Source organism: Drosophila hydei, unplaced genomic scaffold (assembly GCF_003285905.1).
Source record: "Drosophila hydei strain 15085-1641.00,03,60 unplaced genomic scaffold, DhydRS2 tig00008114-arrow-pilon, whole genome shotgun sequence".
Classification (NCBI taxonomy): domain Eukaryota; kingdom Metazoa; phylum Arthropoda; class Insecta; order Diptera; family Drosophilidae; genus Drosophila; species Drosophila hydei.
In genome coordinates, this window is record NW_022045827.1 from 1,985,397 (window position 1) to 2,008,705 (window position 23,309).

A 23,309-nucleotide genomic window follows, 5' to 3' on the forward strand; every position below is an offset into this window, starting at 1 on the left:
TTATATATATTTAAGTTAGTTGAATGTAATTGAATGTCATTTCTTATATAGTAATTATTATTTTTTCAATACAAATTCAATTAGATTTATTATTTGTTATATTATTTTTTTTAATATACAATTTTTTTTATTTCTTTTATAATTTGTTAATCTTATAATTTTTTTAATTATATTAAATTTTTTATTTTAATAATTATTTAAGTACAATTTGAAAATTGAATGTTTATTAATATATTTTTATCTTTATATATATTTATATATGTATATATTATATATTTAACCTAAACTTAAATTATAAAATTTAATAGAATAATGCTAAATTCATTATTTTTCATTCAATACTCGTTAATTGAAGAATTTATTAATTTTTTTTATATGGTTTACAGCGTATAAATTATCAAATGTCTTTATTCAACCATAAAACTAACTTAAGTTCACTTTTGTATGCAAAGTTAAATCAAATTTCCATTTTGTTTTAAGTATAATTTCGTTAAACTAAGTAGCTATAAAAGATCATATCTATAAAAAAAAATGATCCAACTTCAAAAGCCTCCAAATTTGTTTTATACATAAAATATTATTATGTAATCAAAATTTATTATTTTGCCTTATTATAGCATATTGAAAGGCAACAATAGAGCTGTACCTATACTTTATGCGGTAAATTATTGTTATTATTAAAGTGAAATTGTTTATTCGATTATTTTAATTGAGCTCATTCGGTGTTTTTTCGTTATTGTATAAAAGCGGCAAAAATTTATATGAAATGCGCTCATGAATAATGCTAAAAGGCAACAGCAGCAGCTAAATTTGTACGCTATAGAAAACTAATAACAATAATATTGCTGATTAAGCATTAATCAAAGCAGTGCTAGCAACAAAATGAAGCGTTGGGAAAAGAAACAATAGGCTCGAGCCGAAAAAAGATGAAAAGAAAAAATGAAAAGGGAAAGCTAAATACGCATGACTATTCAGCGTTTATCAAAGACTATTAGGCTCCGTGCTAATTATATAGAAAGGTTTTCATTTTAGACTCTAATATGGATTTTTAATTTAGCTCATGTAAAATAAATAAAACAGCGAGTTTTCCCGTACGATAAGCAGCTGCTGATAAGCGCGCTGTCTGTTTAACATTGCTGCTGTTGCTGGCTGCGACGCCCGCGCCGGCAGCGGCGACAGCCGAAAACCGAAAGCATATGGCCAGCGTATGACCAGAGCGATAGTGAGAGAGAGAGAGCGAGTCAGTGAGAGCTTTAGAAAGCTCGCTCATTAAACGCGCGCGGCCTTGGCATTGCGTTGGTTCGCTCACAACAGCTGTTCGAGGCAGCGATTCGTTCAAAGTTCGACTGCAGCCGAGTTGTGAGTCAGTTGTGCGACGCCAGCGAAGGCGTGCGGTTGTCGCTGTTAACGTAACGCATTCATGTGATTTCCGTTATTATTTAAAAATATTATAAAATAAAAACGAATCGTGTGAGCAACAATACTTATTATGAAAAATTTGTTAAATATTTAATGTAGTGTAAATTGTGAAGTGACCAAGTAAAAACTCAACAAAAATATATGTAGCTAATACTACTAAGAAGAAGAATTACGATTTGACACACATTAAATACACCACAGACATACATTTCATAAATCAAGCGAAAATAATGTCAAACAAATCAATGGCATGCAGCAGCAGCAGCTGCAGCATGTTGCTGCTCTTGCTGCTATTGCTGCCGGCAATGCCAAACGCTGCCGCGGCAAAGGCAGCACGACGCGCCCGAATAACAGCCAGCAGCAACAACAATAGCCTCAACGAGCCGTTGACAGAGACCCAACGGGCAACAACAGCAGCCGCAACAAAATTGAAAACATCCACAGACAGCAGCAACAATGCAGACAGCAAATATGGTAAGTCCTATATAAAAAACGAATGAAAAAATGGGAAGATATCCCCCCTACACACACACACACACACACTCGCTCCCTGTAAAGTTGTCTGGCATTTGTGGTCGGCGCGGAGCTGCTGCCTAATTGCATGTGGTCACGATTTGTGAACTTGCAACGTGTGCATTTCTGGCAGCAGCAGCAGCAGCAGCTTGTTTGTAGCATTGCAACATTGCTACAAAAAAGGGCTGCCCTTGGCAGCGAAATTGTTTCACGCTTTAGCAGCAGCGGCAACAGCAGCAAAAATAAAAACAAAAGACTTAGGCAACAAACTTGCGGCTAACGTTAATTTTAGCTATTTTATGCCAATCAAAGCAATGCGCAAACGTTTCCTGTCCAAGCCAGGCAAAGAGGCCGCGAGCCGCCCCAGAACCGCAACGAACAAAAAAAATAAATAAAAAAAAACCGTGCAACGGAAATTGCGGCAGCATTTTTAATGATAAGCTAGCGAGAGCAAAAGTGTCATTAGAGCTGGCTAAAATGTCAGCGTTTAGGCCACAAATAAGCCGATCATTAGCCGAAAAGTCACAATACACTAGCATTACATCACACAACAAGTGGCAGCTCTAACTGCAACGTCATGTGGCATGCCACGACGAGTGAGTGAAAAGTGCTGACTGAGCGGAAAAATCATTAATCAAGCGATTGATTTGCTGATGCTGCAACTGGAACTGCAATCGACAGCGCTCGGCCAGTTTGTCAACAGTTTCTAATCTGTTTTTGGCCAAACTTGACGCGAGTAGAAAATGATGAAGATGTCGTCTGGCTGTTCTATTGGCAGTTCTCTGCAGAATGGTGTCAATGCTTGAATTTTCACTTTTCCATGTCGCCTGCAGCAGATGCTGCGTTTTTGTTCTCTCTTTGTGTGAAATTCGCCTAAATGTTGAATGCTGCAGCAGCAGCAGCAGCACGGAGGCGGCTTGGCGAATCCGAAATTGGTGTCAATGATTTCAACATGGGAAAATCCACAAGCAACTGCAACAGCAACAGCAACAAACAAACATGCAATTGGCAACAAGCAACAAGCAACAACAACATTTCAGCTGCTTAGCTTCGAAAATTGCATTTCTAATTGCACATTATGCAAGGTTCTGGCAATTGGAAATCGGGGAAAACGCACAACTGCAGATGAAAGATATGCCTCAAATGTGTCATTGGCATTGGCCAGACGCACAGGCGAGCTGGAAATTTCTCAAAAGGGGCGTGGTTTCAATTAATGGAGTAATGTGATGAGATGTTTGCTTTAACTAGTTAGTTGACTTAGCCAAGACAGTTGTTATCTTTGACGGCTAATACTTTGATTGACCGCAGAGTTTCCCTGTTTAATGACCATTACAAATATTTCAAGTTTTGTTTAGTCTAATATATGAAGATATCTAATGCTGCAAATAGCATTTGACAGATTGAGTGCAAATATGTTGCTACAGGATACTTGAAAGCTTAAGCAAATTATTCACAATTTAATGTATTTTTTGATAATTATAAAATTGGTAAATATTTAATGGAAATCTGCAAAATTTTAAATATTTTTTAAGTAGATGCATATAAGAATATAAATTAATTTAATCACATTTGCTATTTTTTTTAATTTAATTTATAATTTTTTTGCTGATTTAAAGTAGGAAATCAGGATATAAAAACTGCTAACTAAACAGGTAGAAGCAGACGAGTTAGATTCCAATAAATATAAATATTCTTAATTTGCACGAGGAGCTGAGTCGATCTAGCCACTTCCAACTGTACATCTGTCCATCTGCCTGTTGCCTGTTCCATATGTATACATATATAAATGCCTGGTTCTTACAGCTCTTTTTAACAGTCTTATAATTTTATTAGGAAAAGATTAAAAGCGTTCAAAAATTAAATTATATTTAGTTATATTACAACGGCTTATAATTTTTTCGAGAATTAATTTCATTAAAAATGTTGCTCTATAAAAGTTGATTACTAAATATTTTATTTAGAACTATTTAAAAAAATATTTAATGTTTTTAAAATTAAGTAATTGAAATAATTTCAAATTATAGTTTGTACTATTTTAATTTGTATACAAATTAATACTAAAATATTTTAAAATATTTTCTTAATTATTATTGTTTACAAATTTAATTTTTTAATAAGTGTTTTTTTAAATTTTTTTTTATTATTGTTTACTATTTTATTTTTTTTTAAGTGATTGACTTTAAAAAAATTATTTAAATTTTTTTTTATTTATTTTATTTTTTTACTGAATTTTTTATTTATATATTGCCATTTTGTTACCTTTAACATTTAGAGAATATTTTTCTGAGATTACATATGCAAAACCCTGAAATCTGTTCGACAATCAATCAACCATCTCATGTATTACCATTGAGCTGTAAAACAACTTTTTATCATCTTGTTCAACGAGTTCCATTTGTCTTAAAATTAGCTGCAGTATTTGTTATTTGTTGCGCTTCATTTGCCGCTGCTTGGAGCATCGTTTAAGCCACCGAATGTGATTCGGAATAGCTCACACAGTTGGTTGGCACTGCCATCAGTTAGCTGGACATGCTAATTCCCGGCACACTTCCAGCTAAATCCTCCATCACCTGCGGTGCCACAAAACACGCTCCACACCAAGATCTGATGGCCAGCTACACCACTTAGTGGTGCAATGGCCACAACACACTGAGACAAGTAAAAGAAAAAGCAAAACTAAACCAAAAGCGAGTCGCAGTCGTAGACGATTTTGTTTTATTTTTATTTTTTTTGTTGTTTTGTGAAACAAGTTCTAAAGCGTGGCTGCCTCTGCCTCTTGTCGTTTGCCTCTTTAAGGCCTTTTGCTCTTAACTGATTTGCATGCAAGAAGCGACTTTGAGCTGGGCCCGCGATGAACTGCAGCAAATGCAGTTCGCAGTTGCAGTTGCATCTGTTGCTGCAGCAGCAGAAGCATCGGCAGCAGCAGTAGTAGTTGACTAACCCCATTTTTATATAAGTAGCATTTGTTATTGTATGTATTTGTTTTGTAAACCCCATTTTCTGAAACCTATTTGGGCCTGCAGAGATACGCGGCGTAGCTGGTGAACCAAATTACAAATCGGTGAATCTGACCTGGGAAGTTGAGTTCGTGACGCCGGCCCATGACACAGATACCCATACGAATGCCAATACCAATACAAATACAAATACGAATACAATTACCAATCCGAATGGCATTGTGAATGCGAATGGCGTGACAAATATGAGCGGCATTGTCGAACCACCCAAAGCCTTTCAGATCTTCTACTGTGAAATGCAGAACTATGGACCGCAGCGCTGTCGAGTCAAACTGGTGAATGCCACGGCCGCCGAGCTGCCCACATCTAGCGAGGAATCTGTGGAGTAAGTGCAGCCAACAAACTATTCACTTTTCTTTAACTTTACGCTGCTCATTATACACTGTTCACAAGGCCGAAGAGGGGTGTATAACGTCTCGTCTATCTATGTAAAAGAAAGCTAGAGAGAAATTAAAGTTTTGGGCTATATTTGCATATGAATTTAAATATTTTACAATACAAAACTCAATGAATTTAAAGCTAGTTGAACTACTAAAGATCTGCTGTTTAGGTTCAGTCAAAAATATTGCAGATTCTGTCCGTCTGTTTGTGGGTGTGCAAAAGAAAGCTAGAGATATGGGAACTGGATTTAGTACTTGATTAAGTAGTAAATAAATTTAAAAAAATATTTTAAAAATTATCCAATATATTCCAATCAACTTTTCTTAAGATATATTCAAAAATAAATTCCTTGCTTATTTAATACCCTTTCTTTAGCAACCACCGGCTTTACAAATTACTTTAACATACCCATTAATCTTAAATCTTTATACCAATTCTATAATAAAATAGAAAAGACTAGAAAAAAGATCAAAAATAATTTAATTTCTTTAAGTTCTATAATCTATATATTTTTTAAATTTTTTAAATTTATTTTTGTTTGATTATATATACAAGTAAAAATTGAAGTTCCTAAATATTGTCTCTAGACTTTTTCACGTACTTTCTAAGCTACCTTCTGCTCAATAAACTTCTCAAACCACCCTTCACTAAACATACCTGCCTTAATACACCTCTTTTACTAAATCATATTATCATATCATTTAATTCTCTATATAGCCATAATCATATTCTAAACTTAAACACTCCCATCACCATCAATCAATCAGTCGCCCTTTCACACAGTGAACAGTGTATTGTCGGTCATAGCCGACTTCTAACTAACGCCCTCTCAACTCTTCTGCAGCGCTCAAGTACAGCACTTTGGAGCAGCCGTTGATAATCTGCGCATGGCCACGAGATACAGTTTTCATATACGGCCCGTGCAGCCGCGACGCCTGCGCAGCAGCAGCGGACGTTCCGAATTTCATGGCGAGAATGAAATTGAGGGTGCAAGCGCCGCTGTAGCACATCTTCCTGGCCAGAGCATCATTATACCCACCAAGGGCTGTAAGTTGTTTGTGCCACTTCAACCACACAAAGCATTTTAACACTTCGTCACTTTCAGTCTCGGCCCATGCCACACAGTGTCTGGCGCATGCATCCGAAATCGAGGTAGAAACGGGTCCTTACTTCGGCGGTCGCATTGTGGTCGATGGCGGCGATTGTGGCATCAAGGGCAATGCCAACGATCCAGCCGATAAGTATACGATGCGCATCGATCACAAGCAATGCGGCAGCATGGTGAAACCAGAGACAAACACCGTGGAGACCTTCATTACGGTCCAAGAGAATCTGGGCATCTTTACACACAGCACGCGGCGGTAAGTAGAGAAGGATATTATGATGGTTCTAATGTAATATAGTGGAGTAAAGTCTAATATTTAAAAAATAGGGGATAATATAGTGTGGATTGTCTGCCTGCAACATAGATTCTAGCTTTCTCTTTGGATAACTTCTGTTCTCTGTCCTCACAGACCAACCCAGTTACTTCTCCCATTCCTGTTTGCTCTCAGATCATCATCTGCAAATCACTAACAGTGCCCAGGGGGTCATAGTTTACCGATCGCTTCTTTTTCTCTTTTTTTTTCACTTCAGCTTTGATCTCTTTTATTAATTTTTCTTTTTTAATTTTTATTGTTAGTTTGAATTTTATTTGAAATTATTTTTATTTTAATTATAATTACTTTTTAGATTCTTTAGAACAATTTTCTATTAAGTTTCCATTGACATTATCCTATTGTAATCCAATAATCCTTCTGCCTAGATTTGGCTGCGAGCTAAGGCCAGTTGAATAAATAAAATAGCTCATTCGTCTCCGGATTATTATTCATTCAAGTAACAAACTAAATAAAAATAAAAATTAATAACAATCATTCACTGACTAACTTCATGATATCCTCTATAATATATTATTTAAAAATTATAATAATATGAAAAAAAAAATTTTGTTTTCATTTTAAGAAATAGTTTTTTGTTTTATATGATTTTGATTAGCTTGTACAGCTGCAATCTATATATCAATATATAATTGAGGAAATAGAATATAAAAAATCTACAAAGAAACGTAGGGATCCGGTTAGCTTTTTTTTCAAATTTTTACTTTCACATTTCATTCACTATTTTCCGCTTGTTGAACTAATTTTCTGCACAAAAGTAAAACATTTTTCGGCCTTCATAATGAACTTTGTTGTTGATCTTCTCGTAAAGAGATCAGCAGTAATAAAAAAGATTTCATACACTAGTTCTTGACCTTTCTTTCTACTTTTGTAGGTGAAATCTGTGCTCAAGCCAAGCAAAATAAATAAATTATTAATTTAAATAAGTTCATTTCTCTCTTTCAATCTGCTTTTAACTTCAGTTGAGGTTCAGAATATTGTCAGTGAAAAATGCAATCTCATATTTGATTGGCTTTAGTCTATATATAGTTGATCGATCAGTTATTCTAGCTGTCAGTTGATTAATCGATCTATTAATTATTTTCTTCATTCTACCCACAGCTTTGTCGTCGTCTGCAGCTATCAGTCGGGCATGCAAACTGTGCGCGCCAGCTTCACTGTGCCTGGCAAAAATGCGGGCGTGGCCGCTGCTATTGAGCCCAACGATCCCTTTCAGCCCGACGATGAGCGCTTGGGTCGCGAGCTGCGTCACATGCGCTTTGTGAACAAAAGTGAGCTAGTGTTGAAGGAATCAGAGCAGGAGTCTGTGGAGCAGCCGGCTTTGGTGATAGAAACTCAGCCACCAGAGCCACAACAACAGCAGCAGCAGCAGCAGCAACAGCAGCAACAGCAAAAGCAACCTTTGTTAATAGCCAGCCGATTGCAGGGACGCGCTCTTAGCCTGGCTAGCCTCAATGAGCTGAACAACTTGGCCAAGTCGCCGGACGCAGAGCAGCTGCTGGTCAGCAAGTATGCCAAGCTGGTTGAGGAACGGGCCAATGCGGATGCAAATGATGTTGATGCTAAGGCTGATGATGATGATGATGAGTGTAAGTAGATGCATAAATGGCCAACTCTGACAATCGTGAATTGTATGCCAACCTACTCGCTCTCCCTCTCTCTCTCTCTCTCTTATGCTGTCCAACTGTAGACTATGCCGCCTCGCTGCGTTATATAAGCGCCAATCTAGGCAGCGTGCTGGTAACTGTTTCCATATCTGTGATAATCATCAGCATTTGCCTCGTTCTGCTGCAGCGACAGCGATTGCCCAACAACAGCAACAACAACTGCAGCAGCAGCAGCGGCAGCAGCAGCGGCAACGGCAACAAGTCGCATTCGCATTTGGCTTCCTTCGGTTGCCCCGTTGCCCATCTGCCGCACAAGACGCTGCCCCGTGCTTTGCAGCAGCAGTATCAGTGCACCTTGTAGAGCCCACCTCCCATTCGCCCCTGCTCTAACTATGCTCACTTGTCTTGCTGAAGCCCCCGGGTAGCGCAGCCTAACCCATTTAGCTGAAGACGACTGCGCATAGCTGGGCCAGTGCCTCCTCCAGCAACTCCTCCACCTCCTACTCAGCATGGCAGCTGGAAAGCTTAACAAACGGTACTTACGGGATCAGCAGCAGCAGCAACACAGCCGTTGCCGCAGCATCCCACACGAAGCTCCTCCTCCAGCTCGATGCTGCGTTTAGTGAACCGTAATTTATGGAAATATAAAGAAAAGCTGTAATCTTAGCTCTACTCTAGACTATTCCATAGCTGTGCGAATCCATATGATTACTAGGTATTTACACACTCTGATATACAGCGGATTAGTGCTTAGTATTTTAGACTTAATCTAAGCTAGGTTTTTTGTATAAACTATTTTATATATTTATGATGTCAAATATACGAGTATTTATATAAATATATATATTTTTTAAATAAAATATATACAAATACATGTTTTATTACGTGTGTGCGTATTTGAAATTAAATCAATTATTTTTAATATGCATAAGGCGACATAAGAGACTTATAATAATTATTTCATTTTCAGATAATTTTTTATTTCTATATTATTAAAATTTTATATACAGATTCAAAAAGTGCGACTATATTTTTATTATATTTTTTTAAAGTATTTTTTTATTAAAATTTGCTTTTAATAAAAAATAAATTATTAAAGAATTTGTTTAATTATATTAAATATTTTTTATTTATATTTTATATACATATGGTCCTGGGATGGGAATTAGAAAAACATATAAAATAATAATTTATTCATTTCAAAACGATTTCAAAATATGGTTTTTATCACAAATATTTGATACTTAGTGTCGCTACTATTTTATATTTTTTTTTATTTTTTATTGAGTTATGAAATATTGAAGTATTTGTTAAGAGCTAAAAAATATATATAATATATATATATTTACGGCGATATTATTCTTCAGCAGCCCATTATCTTTAATAGCGCTACTAATGAAAAAGCAAAGCCAATAACAAAATGAAATTCATTTTAAAAATAGCTTAAGTTTTGTCTAAATTATGAAAGTTCAAACTTTTTTAATGCCAAGTAACATTTAATATATATATTCAAAGAGAAGTTCTTTCATGTCTGCTTTTAACTGCTGCTTACCATAATTTTAATTCCAATGAATTGGCTGGGAGCGATCATATATCATCATCATCATTATCATCATTAACATTCACATAATAATCGTAGAGTTAGGCTTAAAAAACAGCGAGTTGCTTACTTTTTAATGATACCATCAAGAATATAGATGTCGTTGCGTTTTATGACAACACCAACAACACGTTACGAAATTATGTTAAGAGTGGGAAAGAAAACAACATCAACAACAACAACAACAACAACAACAACAACGAGCAACGGATAGCGGTAACAGTCAACGAACAATTTGCATGAAAGTGGCACAAAATGTTGTCAACAAAAGTTTTCAGTTTTATTTTTCTGGGTTCTTGAACGGAAGCCGGCAGATAAAACAGCAAATGCAACAGCAACAGCAACAACAAGAATAACAGCGACAATAATAAGAATAATAAACGTTGAGCCCAACCGACAAAACATAAACTTCAACTTCGACTTCAATGACGTCGTTTCTTGATTGCCCAATATGGAGAAATGTTCAAGCAACATTGACTTAAGATCTCCATCCGAAGTTGTGGACAACAGGAAAGTATAGAAGTCTTAGCATAACGAATGTAAAATACACTTTAGAGCATATAATAAATGTAAGTTATATTATATATTATATGGGAGACATATATTTGCTTTTTTACAGATATAAAAATCTAGTTTATGAAAGGAAGAGGAATTACTTGGCCTGGCTTAGATATATTGAAAGAATATTCATGTTATAGGAAGAAAAATTGTTTGATCGCCGATAAACAACTCTATTACAAGTAAAAGATCAGTAAATCGTATTGAACTAAATACTAAGGAAACAAGTTTTAAAAAAGAGATATTTAAAGATAATCAGAAGAAGAATTTCCAAATCGTGCAATAAGCAAATGTATTACAATTAGAACAACTATAAATCATATTAAGCTTCAGATTTAAGAGACAAGTTTTTCTAGTTTAGAAAGAGATATTTAAAGATTAGAAGAACTTGATTTAAAATATCTGAATAATATTGTAGATATTTTCATTCATAGCTTTAAGATTAACATATTAATCTGCTTAGACTAACGAGATTGGGCTGAAAAGTATTCAACCTGAAAAACGTGGCATAAGAAAAAGTAATAATGAATTTCAGTTAGATTCAAATATTTTGTTATTTCAGCAACTGCTCACCAGTAAATCAAAAGATTCATGTGTTAAAGTTAATTAAGAACATATAGTTCATAGCTACAAAACATAACTAGTAATAAATGACTAATGCCCGCTGCTAGGGCATACAAAAACTTTCTGATTGAAGTGTTGTGAAGGAAGGGGAAGTGCTCAAATGGATTTTGCATAGGAAAGCCATTAGGCATTTTTAATCATCATCAAATACTACTACTTTATGCATACACATCTTTATATACTTTATATATACGTATAAATATATGTACAAATTTAGTTATGTGTGTGCATGAAAGGTTTTGTTTAGTCCATTGTTGTTGGTCTGTTATTATTAGAACACAAAAACCAAGTGAGCGTTAAGATCGGACGAACAGAGAGTTGGAAAAACTTTCTCATCTAGCAAAAGGCTGGCTGTCTGACGTCTACAGTGGACGTCACCTTCACCCATTTCAATGCAATCCGCTCAAATTTCACCCACTGTGCTCGCTTGACGTTGATTAGCATGTGGCATACATAAATCTTAGTGTCTTGGTTGGGGCTTCCGTTTCCCTTTTTGTAGAGCACTTCTATTAGATCTGCGTTTGAGATAGCGATTGCGATTGCGATTGCTTTCCATGTTTAGGCGAGCATAACTGTTGCACTTATTAAATAGTGGTAGATGACTTCGTGCTGATCTCAGCTAAGGCATAATGGGGCCAACGATCTTGGCCAGAAGCAGCCAAACAACTTAATGAGACACCAAACAACAAGCCTCAGCCCAAACAGCTGCTGTTGCTCTAGCTGCTGCTGCTGCTGCCGCCAGCTCGTTTTGCTCTTTTGTTGCTGTTAGAATGAAAGTAAAAATATTTGTGAAAGTTTTTTGCTTTTTTTGTGTAAGTGCTGCTTAACTTTAAATTACTTTTTGGGCAAAAAAAAAATAATAATATACGCATCTAAGATCTGCCAGTGCCATGGGATCATTATTCTTGCTTACTCGGATAATTAACATTCATCAGCTTTGGCAATTGAAAGTTACCAAGAAAGTGGAGCCTTTAAAGCTTAAGTAAAAATTACTCATCAATTGCTGGGGAAAGGGTGCTCAGAGTACTCATTAAGCTTGCGAGCAAGTAATCATTGAATCTTACTTTAGCTAAGCTATAAAATCAAGTACTTATAGAACCTTAATTTTACTTATTAGACTTAACTTAATATTAAAGTATTTATAGTACTTGCCACTCATATGAATCATTGATAAAGCGAACAAGTACTCATATCATTCCATATCCTTTTCAGCAACTACTACTTTAAGTAGCTACTGAAACAAGAACTCAAGGACAACTAAGCAAGTATTCATAACACTGAATTGGCCTAACAACAACTAATCATAGTATTCATTAGCCAAGCAAGAAATAAATCCGTGTACTAAGAATGCTTTATAGTTCGTTTCATACTTGTGAAAGTATCATGAGTCATGAACTGCTCAAGCTAGAATATTACTCAAAGTACTCATAGTAGTCATAGTAGTCATAGTAGTCATAGTAGTCATAGTAGTCATAGTAGTCATAGTAGTCATAGTAGTCATAGTAGTCATAGTAGTCATAGTAGTCATAGTAGTCATAGTAGTCATAGTAGTCATAGTAGTCATAGTAGTCATAGTAGTCATAGTAGTCATAGTAGTCATAGTAGTCAATATACCCTCTTTTAGAAACTTCCTCTGCACAGGGTATATTCATAAGGGAAACACACCTAAAAAAGCGTAAACAATTCTCCACGGGTAATTAGTTAAAAAAAAATGAAAATAAAAATTCAAAATAAAAAATGTCTGGTGCGACCAAGCCTCAAAGCTTTGTTTTAAGCTATCCAGCGAATTGGATGTCTAATTATTGCGATTTGTGCCTGAGATTTGAATCTGTGTCAGTTGCATGAACTGGGTTATCGCTGATCGCTGATCTAACTAGCTGATCTAACTAGCTGATAAACAGAGTTATTACAAAAGAACCACAAGCTCAGAATGGAACAGAATACCAAAAATAAGACCACGAACGGGAAAGCAGGTGCCGAGGTAGAGCGAGGGCAGATTCTGGGCTAATGGCAGCGGCGACTGCAACGACGACGGCAACTTTTAATGATTATGATTATGAATTTCGTGTGGTTTCCCCCTAATGGACAGAGATCGGTGTCAACTTTGGGAAATGCGATTGTGAAATAGAGTCGGCCAACTGTATGTTATATGTGTGACATTGTAAATGTGTCAGGGAACCGAAAGCGACATCAAAGTAGAACATAAGCAATTGCCAAGCAGGTAATAAAGTTACGGCACACGTTCAGAAGCAGAAAATGAGCCGAAAGAAAGGATTACAAAAACATTATATGTATATAATCATAATGGTATATGATATAAGCGAATTTGAAAATTTAAATAATATATGGCAACATCTTTCATAGAATATATTATATAAGACTTAATTAAGAAATATATTACAAGATTGAATGGAGAGAAAATTCTAGCATCACTGATGCGAACTCAAGATAATGGTTGAGTATAATGAAGCAAAATGGATAACTGTAAAATGAGAAGAAGAATAGAGGAATCAATGATGATTTGAGTTAATATTCAAAAAAATTTCATAATATAGAATGTTATAAGTAGTTGTGATATAATAATATAATATTAAACATTTGTTAAACTAATATAAAAAAATAGATAGAAAACATAAATCATGAAATCTATTATATTTCAAATCAATGCCAAATATTTTTGCATAATTTATATAGAAAAATAATGAATAGATTCAAAACAGCAAATTGAATAATGGAAAATATTTTTCAAAGTAATAAAAAGAATTAATAAGTTTTGTATTTAAAAAATTGAACTAACAGAAGTTATTTACGGCTGCACAAAAACCATTCAAAAATATTTTATAGATATATATAAAAATTATTAAATTAGATATGGGAAAAATTTATTTTGTCTGTATATATGATATATTTAAAAGATATTTGTTTGATTTTAAATATTACAAATTATTTTTTCCAAAATTGATATATAAAAAAATTTATAAAAAATTTTAATGACAATTTAGCAATTAGTTAAAAAATCAATAGCAGCAACATTTAACTATTACTACCTTTGCCTTTATATGATTGTTTCTTAAATTATAAAAAAAATGATTGTCATTTCACAGTGTGTGAAATTTAGGCATGACAAAAGTCTCAAGAAGCTGAAGAGAGAAGAGCAGAGAAGTTGAAAGTAAGTATTTTTAATATTAAACATTTATTTTAGAATTTCACATTTATTTTCATGTTAGTGAATAAAATTTTATATATACAATATATAATATATATATAAACCCATTGAAGCCCTTGCTTAAATATGTGTTTTTCAAGCTCTGCCAGACATAACTTGGGCTGCTCACGAATGAGCTATTAATTCAGTGAAGCCATGACTAATTTCCTTTTGGCAAATGGCCTACGAGCAGGCAAAAAAAATTAATAGCCCAAGCCCAAGGAGTCTGATAATGATTAGGCCTCAGCACACTTTCGCCCCATTGCCAAAAACTTATGGGCCCAAAAGTAAAAACCACAAGAAATTCGGAGAGAATTAAGCAGTCTGTGAGCAAAGCAATTGTGTGGGAATTTAGAGCAGATTCAATGAGAAAATTACTTAATGTTTCTTGTGGTGTTGGCGCTGAGGTTGGACTCGAAATTGGAGTTGGAGTTGGAGTTGGTGCTGGTACGAAAATTGGCACACAATACTTTGTGGTTGTGTGCTCTATACGAAAATTCTCCCACAATTAGCACAGCTCGTTGGCTCAGAACTGGAGATGGAGCCAGAGCAATAATAAGACCTAACGGCGTCCCATACAAATTTGAATTAACTTTAAAAAGCGCCAAGAGCCAAAGGCAGCTGAAGTTGGCAGCTGGCAGCTGGAAGCTGCGTTGCGCAGCTTGAACTAAAAACTCGGCTAGTTTCTAGCCAAAAAAAGAAGGAAAAAAGATGACAACGGTAAATTGAAATACGCAGTTGATTAGCTGGGTACGAAGGGGAAACGGGGGGCCAAAGGGGCGTAACGCAGCGTTTTTAAAGCTAGAGAACGTCTGCATAGGTCGTGTTCTTGCCGTTGTTGTTGTCAGTCAACTGACTGGAGCGCCACCAAACATGGCCCAAAACGCACTGGCACTGGCACTGGCACTGGCAATGGCAATGGCAATGGCGTGCCCACTAATTTTAAAGGCAAGCGCGTCAAGAACAGTTATGAGCTGGAATCGGAATTGGGATGCGCCACATGCCACCAGAAACATACTTTAAAATACACTTAAAAATGTGTGCGACGAAAAACAAACTACACGAAAACAAAAACCAAAAACAAAATAAAAAAGTACAGAAATGAGCGAAGTAAAAAATTATAAACAGGTAAGCTTAAGTCAGATAAGCTCTAAGTGCGACTGCGAAATACCCCTGACCACAATATATATAAAATTAGGATAGATTTTTGTTATTTTTAGACTAAAGATTAGATGTTTTTAAAAATATTAGATATTACAAAATGTGTAATACATAATAAAGTAATAATATTGTGCCACTAAAATTCTTTCCGGCTTCTGAATGCAAATTCAGATGCAAAGCTTAATAAATCCATTTATTACAAATTAAAATTTATAAAAATTTATAAAAAAATTTATATTTTTGTTTTTAATATATTAATTTATATAAATATAGAGAAGCAATTTAAAAATATTCCAGACTTTAAATTCAATAATTTACAGTCAAACTAATGTTGCAAATTTGACCCATATTTCTATAATTGTTTTACAAACATAGCTCAATTGATTTATACTTGCGGCTACTAATATACCCTCTCGGACGCACATCCCACAGGGTATGCTACAAGTACAAATCGAGTCGTACGCTATGGCTAAGTTACGCGTCGCATTGCGACACCGAGACACGCGCATTGGCCCAGCCAATGGCCACAGTTAGTACTGTTGTTGTAATAGTTTTACTGTACTTGTTGTTGTTCTATTGCAGCAGCCGTTGCGCTTCAACTGCCTCCCAGACCCCATCCCCAACCCATTGCCATAAAAGAGCTGCGCGGCGTCAGCTACAAATACAAAAGCCTGATAGAGACATAGCTCGCATGCACTGATGCAGGAAACCAACGACCCAGCCAGCCAGGTAGCACAGCAGGTGCATAAATATATATATATATAGGTATCTATGCGAATACAAGTCTTTGGGGCAGGCTCTAAAGGCAATGCGTGTTGTGGCAATAACAATGCGAGAGTAGCTGGTTTTTATTTACGCTAAATTATGCTTGAGCCAAGTTCTATATAGACGCATTATATGGCAAGACAATTTCTAGCTATAAGTGATTTGTAAGGGCTTCTGCCATGTCAAATTGTTGCTGTCCGACAATGTCAATGACATTGGAGTTCATTAATTTGCATGGGCTTTGACTAGAAAAAGAAAGAAATATAATTTGTTAACTGCCTCAGCGAGAAGGCTAAATTATATATTATGGCATAGGCAAATGTAAACGACTAGAAAGAATAACAGAGAAGAACAAGCTATGAATGGTTTGGCTAGATATAAATATATATATATATATATATATATATATGGCTACATATAACAGAATGTGAGCAGAGTAGGGCTTAGTTCTGGATAAAGTAGAAGCTAGGAGATATTAGAAAAAGATAAGAGTCTATAACATCTGTATGATTTCATCATATCAGCAGAATGTTGGTATATCATATGTATTTTTATAGCTATTTATATATATTAATTACATTTCGTATAGCAGTATCATGCAATGTCATAAAGATCCAAATGATTATTAAACTTATGGAATTGAAAATTATTTCCTATGTCAAATACGACAAAAATGTAGCTTGAAACTATTTTAACAAAAAGTAAGATATGTAAATTTATAAGCAATAAAAAATAATAGATGAGTAGCCTGAAAGGGCTTCAACTTTATCTGAAGGATAAAAGACGATTTAAAGTGAATATAAATTAAAAATTTCTAGTCTTTAGCTTTTTTGGCTTATGAAATCTATGCGTTCGTACAGACAGACAGACATGACTTTAGCAATTGTAAGAATATATATACTTTAAAGGTTTTGCCACGCCTACTTGTTCCTGTTGCGTATATTTTTACAACACCATTCCAAATAAAACTAAATTAATTTTAATTAATTCATATATTTATAATTATATTGGGTTATTTATGAGCAATATTATTTACTTTCTAAGTAAATAATATTAAATTACTCTGAATCTTATTGTAAATTTAAACATAAATTTTTGCTCATTTTTGATTTATTTATTTTTTTTTTTTTGATAGTAAGTCTTTGTCCTAAAATGCATTTTAGTCATATTTAAAAATTTAGTTTTGTGGCTTAAACCAATTAAAAGACACTAGAGTACACCTTAAGATATTATGAAAAGCATTCATTAGCCACAAACTAAGCACTCCCAACCACATAACAGCCCGCTAACTGCTCTGCATTCCTTTAGCCAACTATGCAAGAGCATTCATCACCTTTTCATGGTGCTAACAAAGTATCAAAAAAAAAACGTTCCCATTGATATAGATGCACTTAAGTGAATTCCCACATTGAAATTTTCACAGCTTAACTAGCTGCCAAATGCATTTCACTATCAAAATTCTTAAAGCGTAACGCAGAACAGAAAAAAGCTGTCCAGAAAAAATGCCAACACCAACAGGCCCTAAAAATAGAGAAAAAAGAAAACTCAATTTCCCAGCTTGGGTCGTAAATACAGGCTGGCGCAGCTGCTACGGAGACAACGCTGCGAACAATGCAAACGTTTTACTAACTTAATTCTATGTTTGGCTTAATCAACACACACAGACACATACACACTCACACCTATACACCCATACACCTTTCTTAATTACCAGATTAATAAGCTTCATTGTGAGTGAGCGTGAAAATGAAAGTGCTTCAGCTATGCAGGCAGCAGCTATCTCCCTCCCACCCTCTTCGTCTACCGCTCTTTCTATCTCTTGGTCGAGTTCGTTGCTCGGGCACACGCGCGTGGCGATTTTGCCGTTGCTGCCACAATAACAAATTTGACTGGCAACAAGCCCGCAGTTTGGACCGTTATGGCAGCTATATAGCTATATACACATAGATCTTGTCTGATTTTACATTGTTTGCTTTTCATTTTTGACGTGAGCATCGCTAGCTGCTCGCTGCGCACTCGCTCAATTAGACCCAGGGGCAAAATTAGTCCGTGATCAGTCGTCAGACTAGCGGTTCATGATCTAATTATGCAGCTACGTACAATGTAATAGCTGCAATATTATATTCATTATGAATATGCTGTGCGTCTGCCAGCTGCGTAATTATTTACATTTAATTCATATGTTCAAGTTATTTAGCATAACAAAAAAAAATATTTATAAAATAATTAAATATATATTTTTATAAAAAAATATATATATTTTATAAAATGTTCTTTTATAAAATTAAAAAATATTTTCAAAATAGTACCATATAAAAAATACAATATATATATTTAATATAAATTATTTATTTAAGAATTAAAATATAAAATAAAAAATATTTGTATATAAATATATATATTATGCTTATGTAAATATTTATATGGTAAATTGCAAATCTAATTTATAATATTTAAAGCTATTTTAAGCCAGCAAAAAGATTAACAAAAAAATGTAGGCAATATAAAGACCATTTCTTATATATAACTTTCTTAAGAAACTCTTCAAAGAAGAAACGTTCAAACGCCTCTAAATACGCGTTACAAACGGAAGCGAAAGAAACGATTTTCTTTTTGCAAATTTAAAAACGAACTAAAAACGAAATCGCATAATGATCAAAAAAAAGTTGAAAACTTTTGAAATGGACCAAGTGCATAGCGTGAATTTGATCAGCTGAAAGTTGGTGTCAACTCTTGGGGGCTTTCCATTGTCATTAATACCTGCCCATAAGACAGCAGCTGGTCATCAGCTTCAGGCACTCAGCACTCAAATGTGCTGCAAATACTCTGAATGTAATTAGGGTCACTTAGCTGAGCCGCAAGCCACTGTTAGACCATTAGCCCCTGGAACGTAGCCGGCTGAAAATGACAGCTAGTCAAATGGAAAACCTTTAGCCAGCAACTGCCCTATATACTCGTCGCTGTTGGGGCATGCAACATCTATCAAGTGTCGAGTTTTCCATATCTTGCAAATTGGGTTAGAAGCATCGCATTTCGTAGCCACACAGCCGCAGACAATCTGCCAATCAGCGGCATTAACTTATTGCTACTCGTAGCAACTATCATTAAAATGAGTTAATGCTAAAGTGAGTAAGAGCCAAGAGTATCGATGATACGCACGCATACATCTATGTGTATCTATATATACTGATCTTATTCATGATGAGCTGCTCTGCTGCTGCTGCTGCTGCTTGATTCTTTTGCTGAAACTCACGTCACTGTTGATGCTGCTATTGAACTGGGTCACTCACTCGGGAATCGATTTGTGTTGAGAAGAGATGAGCAAAAAAAAATTAGAATTACTAGGCCGTCATCAGAGGCCACATGCACGAATGCGAATACGACATAGATAAATGCCCAAAAAGTGTGAACAAATAGAACAATAGGGAGAGAGAGACAAAAAGAGGGGATAGAGATATTTAGCTAAATGATGATGTGTAAAAACTGAGTGGGAGAGCGAGAGAGAGGAGTAATTGATAAAGAGAGAGAGAAAGAGAGAAAGATATATGGATAATAGATAGATAGATAGATAGAGACAGAGAACGAAAAAGGGAGAAGGAGATAGGAAGAGTGAGTGAGAGAGAGGATAAATAGATAGATAGGGAGAGAGAGAGAGAGAAAAGGAGAGAGAGAGATAGCTGTAAATTGGACTATATTTATTTAAATTTTGAAAATATGTATGCAAATAAATTTTTTTATTAAATTTAAATAAATCTCCTTAGACTTCTAACTCAAGGTCTTCTAGAGTCAAACCAGGAGAGAAACTGAAAACCATTTGCTTGGCATTTGAAATGCAATTGCTTGGAGAGCAGTAAAAGCCAAGTTAAAGTTTATTAACTAAGCATATCCCAAGTTGAAAATTAAGTTGAATAAGAGCATGTCTTGCTTAAGTACCTCATCGTAACGAGGCGTGCCCAGCGAGATTGTGGATAAGGACAAGACTTTTAAGGAACCGTGTGTTACAGTTCAGCTGAATGAAGCGAAGTGAAGCGCAGTGCAGTTTAATGAAAGGTGGAGCTGATGAGTTGCCCTATTATCTAGCAGAGGTTAAGAAACTAGAAGAAGCAAGAGGTACAGATATGATCCTAAATAATTACAAAAGAATGAAGTCATCATTAATATTTTATGGCTAGATTCTTTACATTTATAAAATTTTAATTAAAGTGGGATTGAAGGAGTTGAAGCTGCAGGTATCTTATTAAATTCTAAGAGTCTTTCCTGAAAGATTTTTATAATTATATTAAATTCTTGTCTATGGTAAAATATGTTTAGTAAGACAATATAACAACAATTTCTGTATAGTTTATCTCTGTAAATTTGCAATCTGTAAACTGTTTTTCTCAATTAGATTGAGAAAGTTAAAGTCGTAAAGCGAACAAAAATCTTTTCACATTTCATGTTGCTTTCGTCATGTCTCTCTATATCATATCTACTACATATCATGCCATGCATATCTCTTATATAATTCCACCTTACCAAATACAGGGTATTTGAGGTGTTATGCATAATTAAATAAATAATAACCAATAAGCCAAATGAAAACTTGCAAAACATAACAGAAAACAAGCAAAATGAATGCAATTTAATGTACATTAATTAAGAGCGAGAGATAGATATATGCATGTGCCAACTGCTAATAACAATTGTTAAAGCCAAATTGGCCAACACCAAGAGGCGGCTGCAATGCCCACGGTGGATTGACATTATAAATTATAATTTCAGTTTCAAGCAGAACCGGTCAAGAGCCACACAAAAATTGAGTTGTATGCCACATGGCGTATAATTGATATAGAGAACAGGGGGAAGAGGCTCGGGGCAGCAGCTGCTTAAATGGGTTAGCAACAGATGTGAGTCAAGTAGAGCACCCGCATCTATCAAGAACGCTCAAATCTTAGGCTTCAGGCAAGCAATTTGACTCTGGACTAAATGGAAACTTGCAACGTGCAACGTACAGCCCAGCCTTTGGGCGCATAAACGTTGTCTAATGATGACACAGTCAAAACACAGAGAGAGAAAGAGCAATACAGAGAGAGAGAGCGCGCACATTACTTGTCTGCTGCAAATTGGCATTTTGCGTTAAATTGCCAGAGAGCAGATAATTGCTAATTATTAATAATTAAATTGTTGGAAAATATGAAAGACGAGCCAAAACGTTGGCGCGCTAATGATTGTCATTAGGCATTTCAGTTTGCAGCCGCTTTGCCATGCTCATGCCGCAGCATGCCACAAGCCGCAGGCGAGGGTACCACAATAGTCGAGCATTTATTTAAGCAGCTGTTGTAAGTTTTCGCTAACAAGCAAAGGGCGTGCAAGTGGGCAGTGGGAAATAAGTTTGAAAGTGTTGAAGTGAATAGCGTAAGACTAGCAAATACCCTGTGTAAGGAGAACAAAGTAAAGGATATGGAAAACTTATTTCTCAATTTCTTTTGCTAGTTTTTTAAATTTAAAAATTCGTAAAAAATAGAAGAGGAAGTCTAATCATCCAATAAATTTTTGTAAATAATGTAATTGTTAATGAATATTAAATAAATATAAATATTAAATTATAAATTTTAATGATAGAGATATGATATCAAGCTTATGGGTAAGGAGAACAAAGTAAAGGATATGGAAAACTTATTTCTCAATTTCTTTTGCTAGTTTTTTAAATTTAAAAATTCCTAAAAAATAGAAGAGGAAGTCTAATCATCCAATAAATTTTTGTAAATAATGTAATTGTTAATGAATATTAAATAAATATAAATATTAAATTTTAAATTTTAATGATAGAGATATGATGTCAAGCATTCGATTATTATCAATATTTTTGACAATAGAAAAGTGGAAAATTATTTTACGAACTTAGAACATTTAACTAAAACTTATATATGAACTTTTTCTTTACAATCTGAATTGGATTGACTATATTTTTAATCGATTTTGCGTTACTAGCATTTACTCGAAGTTATTCACAAGTTCTGCTCAATACACCCTTTTACTGCCCCTACAGTTTAGAAGGTATTATGCACTTAGTGCAAACGAAAACTTCCGTCATTCCCATCCGCTTTGCCTCGAAAGATAAACAAGTGTTAGAGGCTACAGCAGCTCAGATAGCGCCGTCCACGGAAGGAAATCCATGTGACACATGCGACAGGCCACAAATAAAATATATTTGTACAGATTGCTATTGTTCTAAACTCCTTACTGACATACTAAACTTTGTTGCTGTTGTTGTTGTGGCTGTTGTTACTGTTGCAGCTGCCACAGCGCTTGTCACTCATTTGTCGCCAGCTAGAGTTGATTGTAATCTCATTATGTGCCACAACTAACGAATGTTTCTGGCAGACACACACACACATACAGACAGCCATGCAGTTGGCTTCTCTGTCTGCGTGAAGCAGAGCAGAAAAACTAAAAGCATTCAAAAACTATGCGGCAAATTGTCAAAGTCAGCAATTTTCCAGTTATACTCAGACATTGTTTCACACTGCTTAAATAATTTAAGCGTATTTACTTAAAAGCAATTGCAATCTTAAGCAAAGAATCAACATAGCTAACATTAAGTACACAGTTAGTTTGCACAATTAAATTTCTATTTGACATCACTATTTGGCGTGCAGAAATGTTGTTTTTTTCTTTTTTGCAGCAACTAGAACAGCCAAGAAATAACATAAGTTTACTAACATAATCTAATCTTTATCTAAAGTCATCTAATTTTTCTAAATCATTTGAACAAAATTTATCAAAAAATAACTTTAATATAGAAAGTCTTTGAATATATCTTTGAAGTTGTAAATATTTTTTGTGGATCCAAAGTTGTTTGACAAAAACTAGTAAACAAAAGCTTAAACTAAAGATAAAATAACAATGGCTTAAATATAGTTAAAATAGATTGATTAAAAATTAAAATATTATAAAATATTTGATTACAATATTAAAAATAAAACAAAACTAACCTGAGCCTAAAATTTATATATTTTAAAATAAACTCTAATAAAAACTTAC

General features: G+C 34.7%; 1 protein-coding gene across 1 annotated transcript; it reads left to right on the plus strand.

The window, feature by feature from the left end:
• The first annotated feature begins 1,503 nt into the window (after positions 1–1,503).
• On the plus strand, positions 1,504–8,995 carry LOC111599131. The gene is made up of 8 exons (XM_023314694.2): positions 1,504–1,893; positions 4,956–5,274; positions 6,175–6,377; positions 6,436–6,691; positions 7,868–8,140; positions 8,183–8,355; positions 8,457–8,571; positions 8,620–8,995. The coding sequence occupies exons 1-8, from the start codon at positions 1,650–1,652 to the stop codon at positions 8,732–8,734; spliced, it is 1,698 nt and encodes a 565-aa protein (XP_023170462.2). The 5' UTR covers positions 1,504–1,649; the 3' UTR covers positions 8,735–8,995.
• Positions 8,996–23,309: the final 14,314 nt, after the last annotated feature.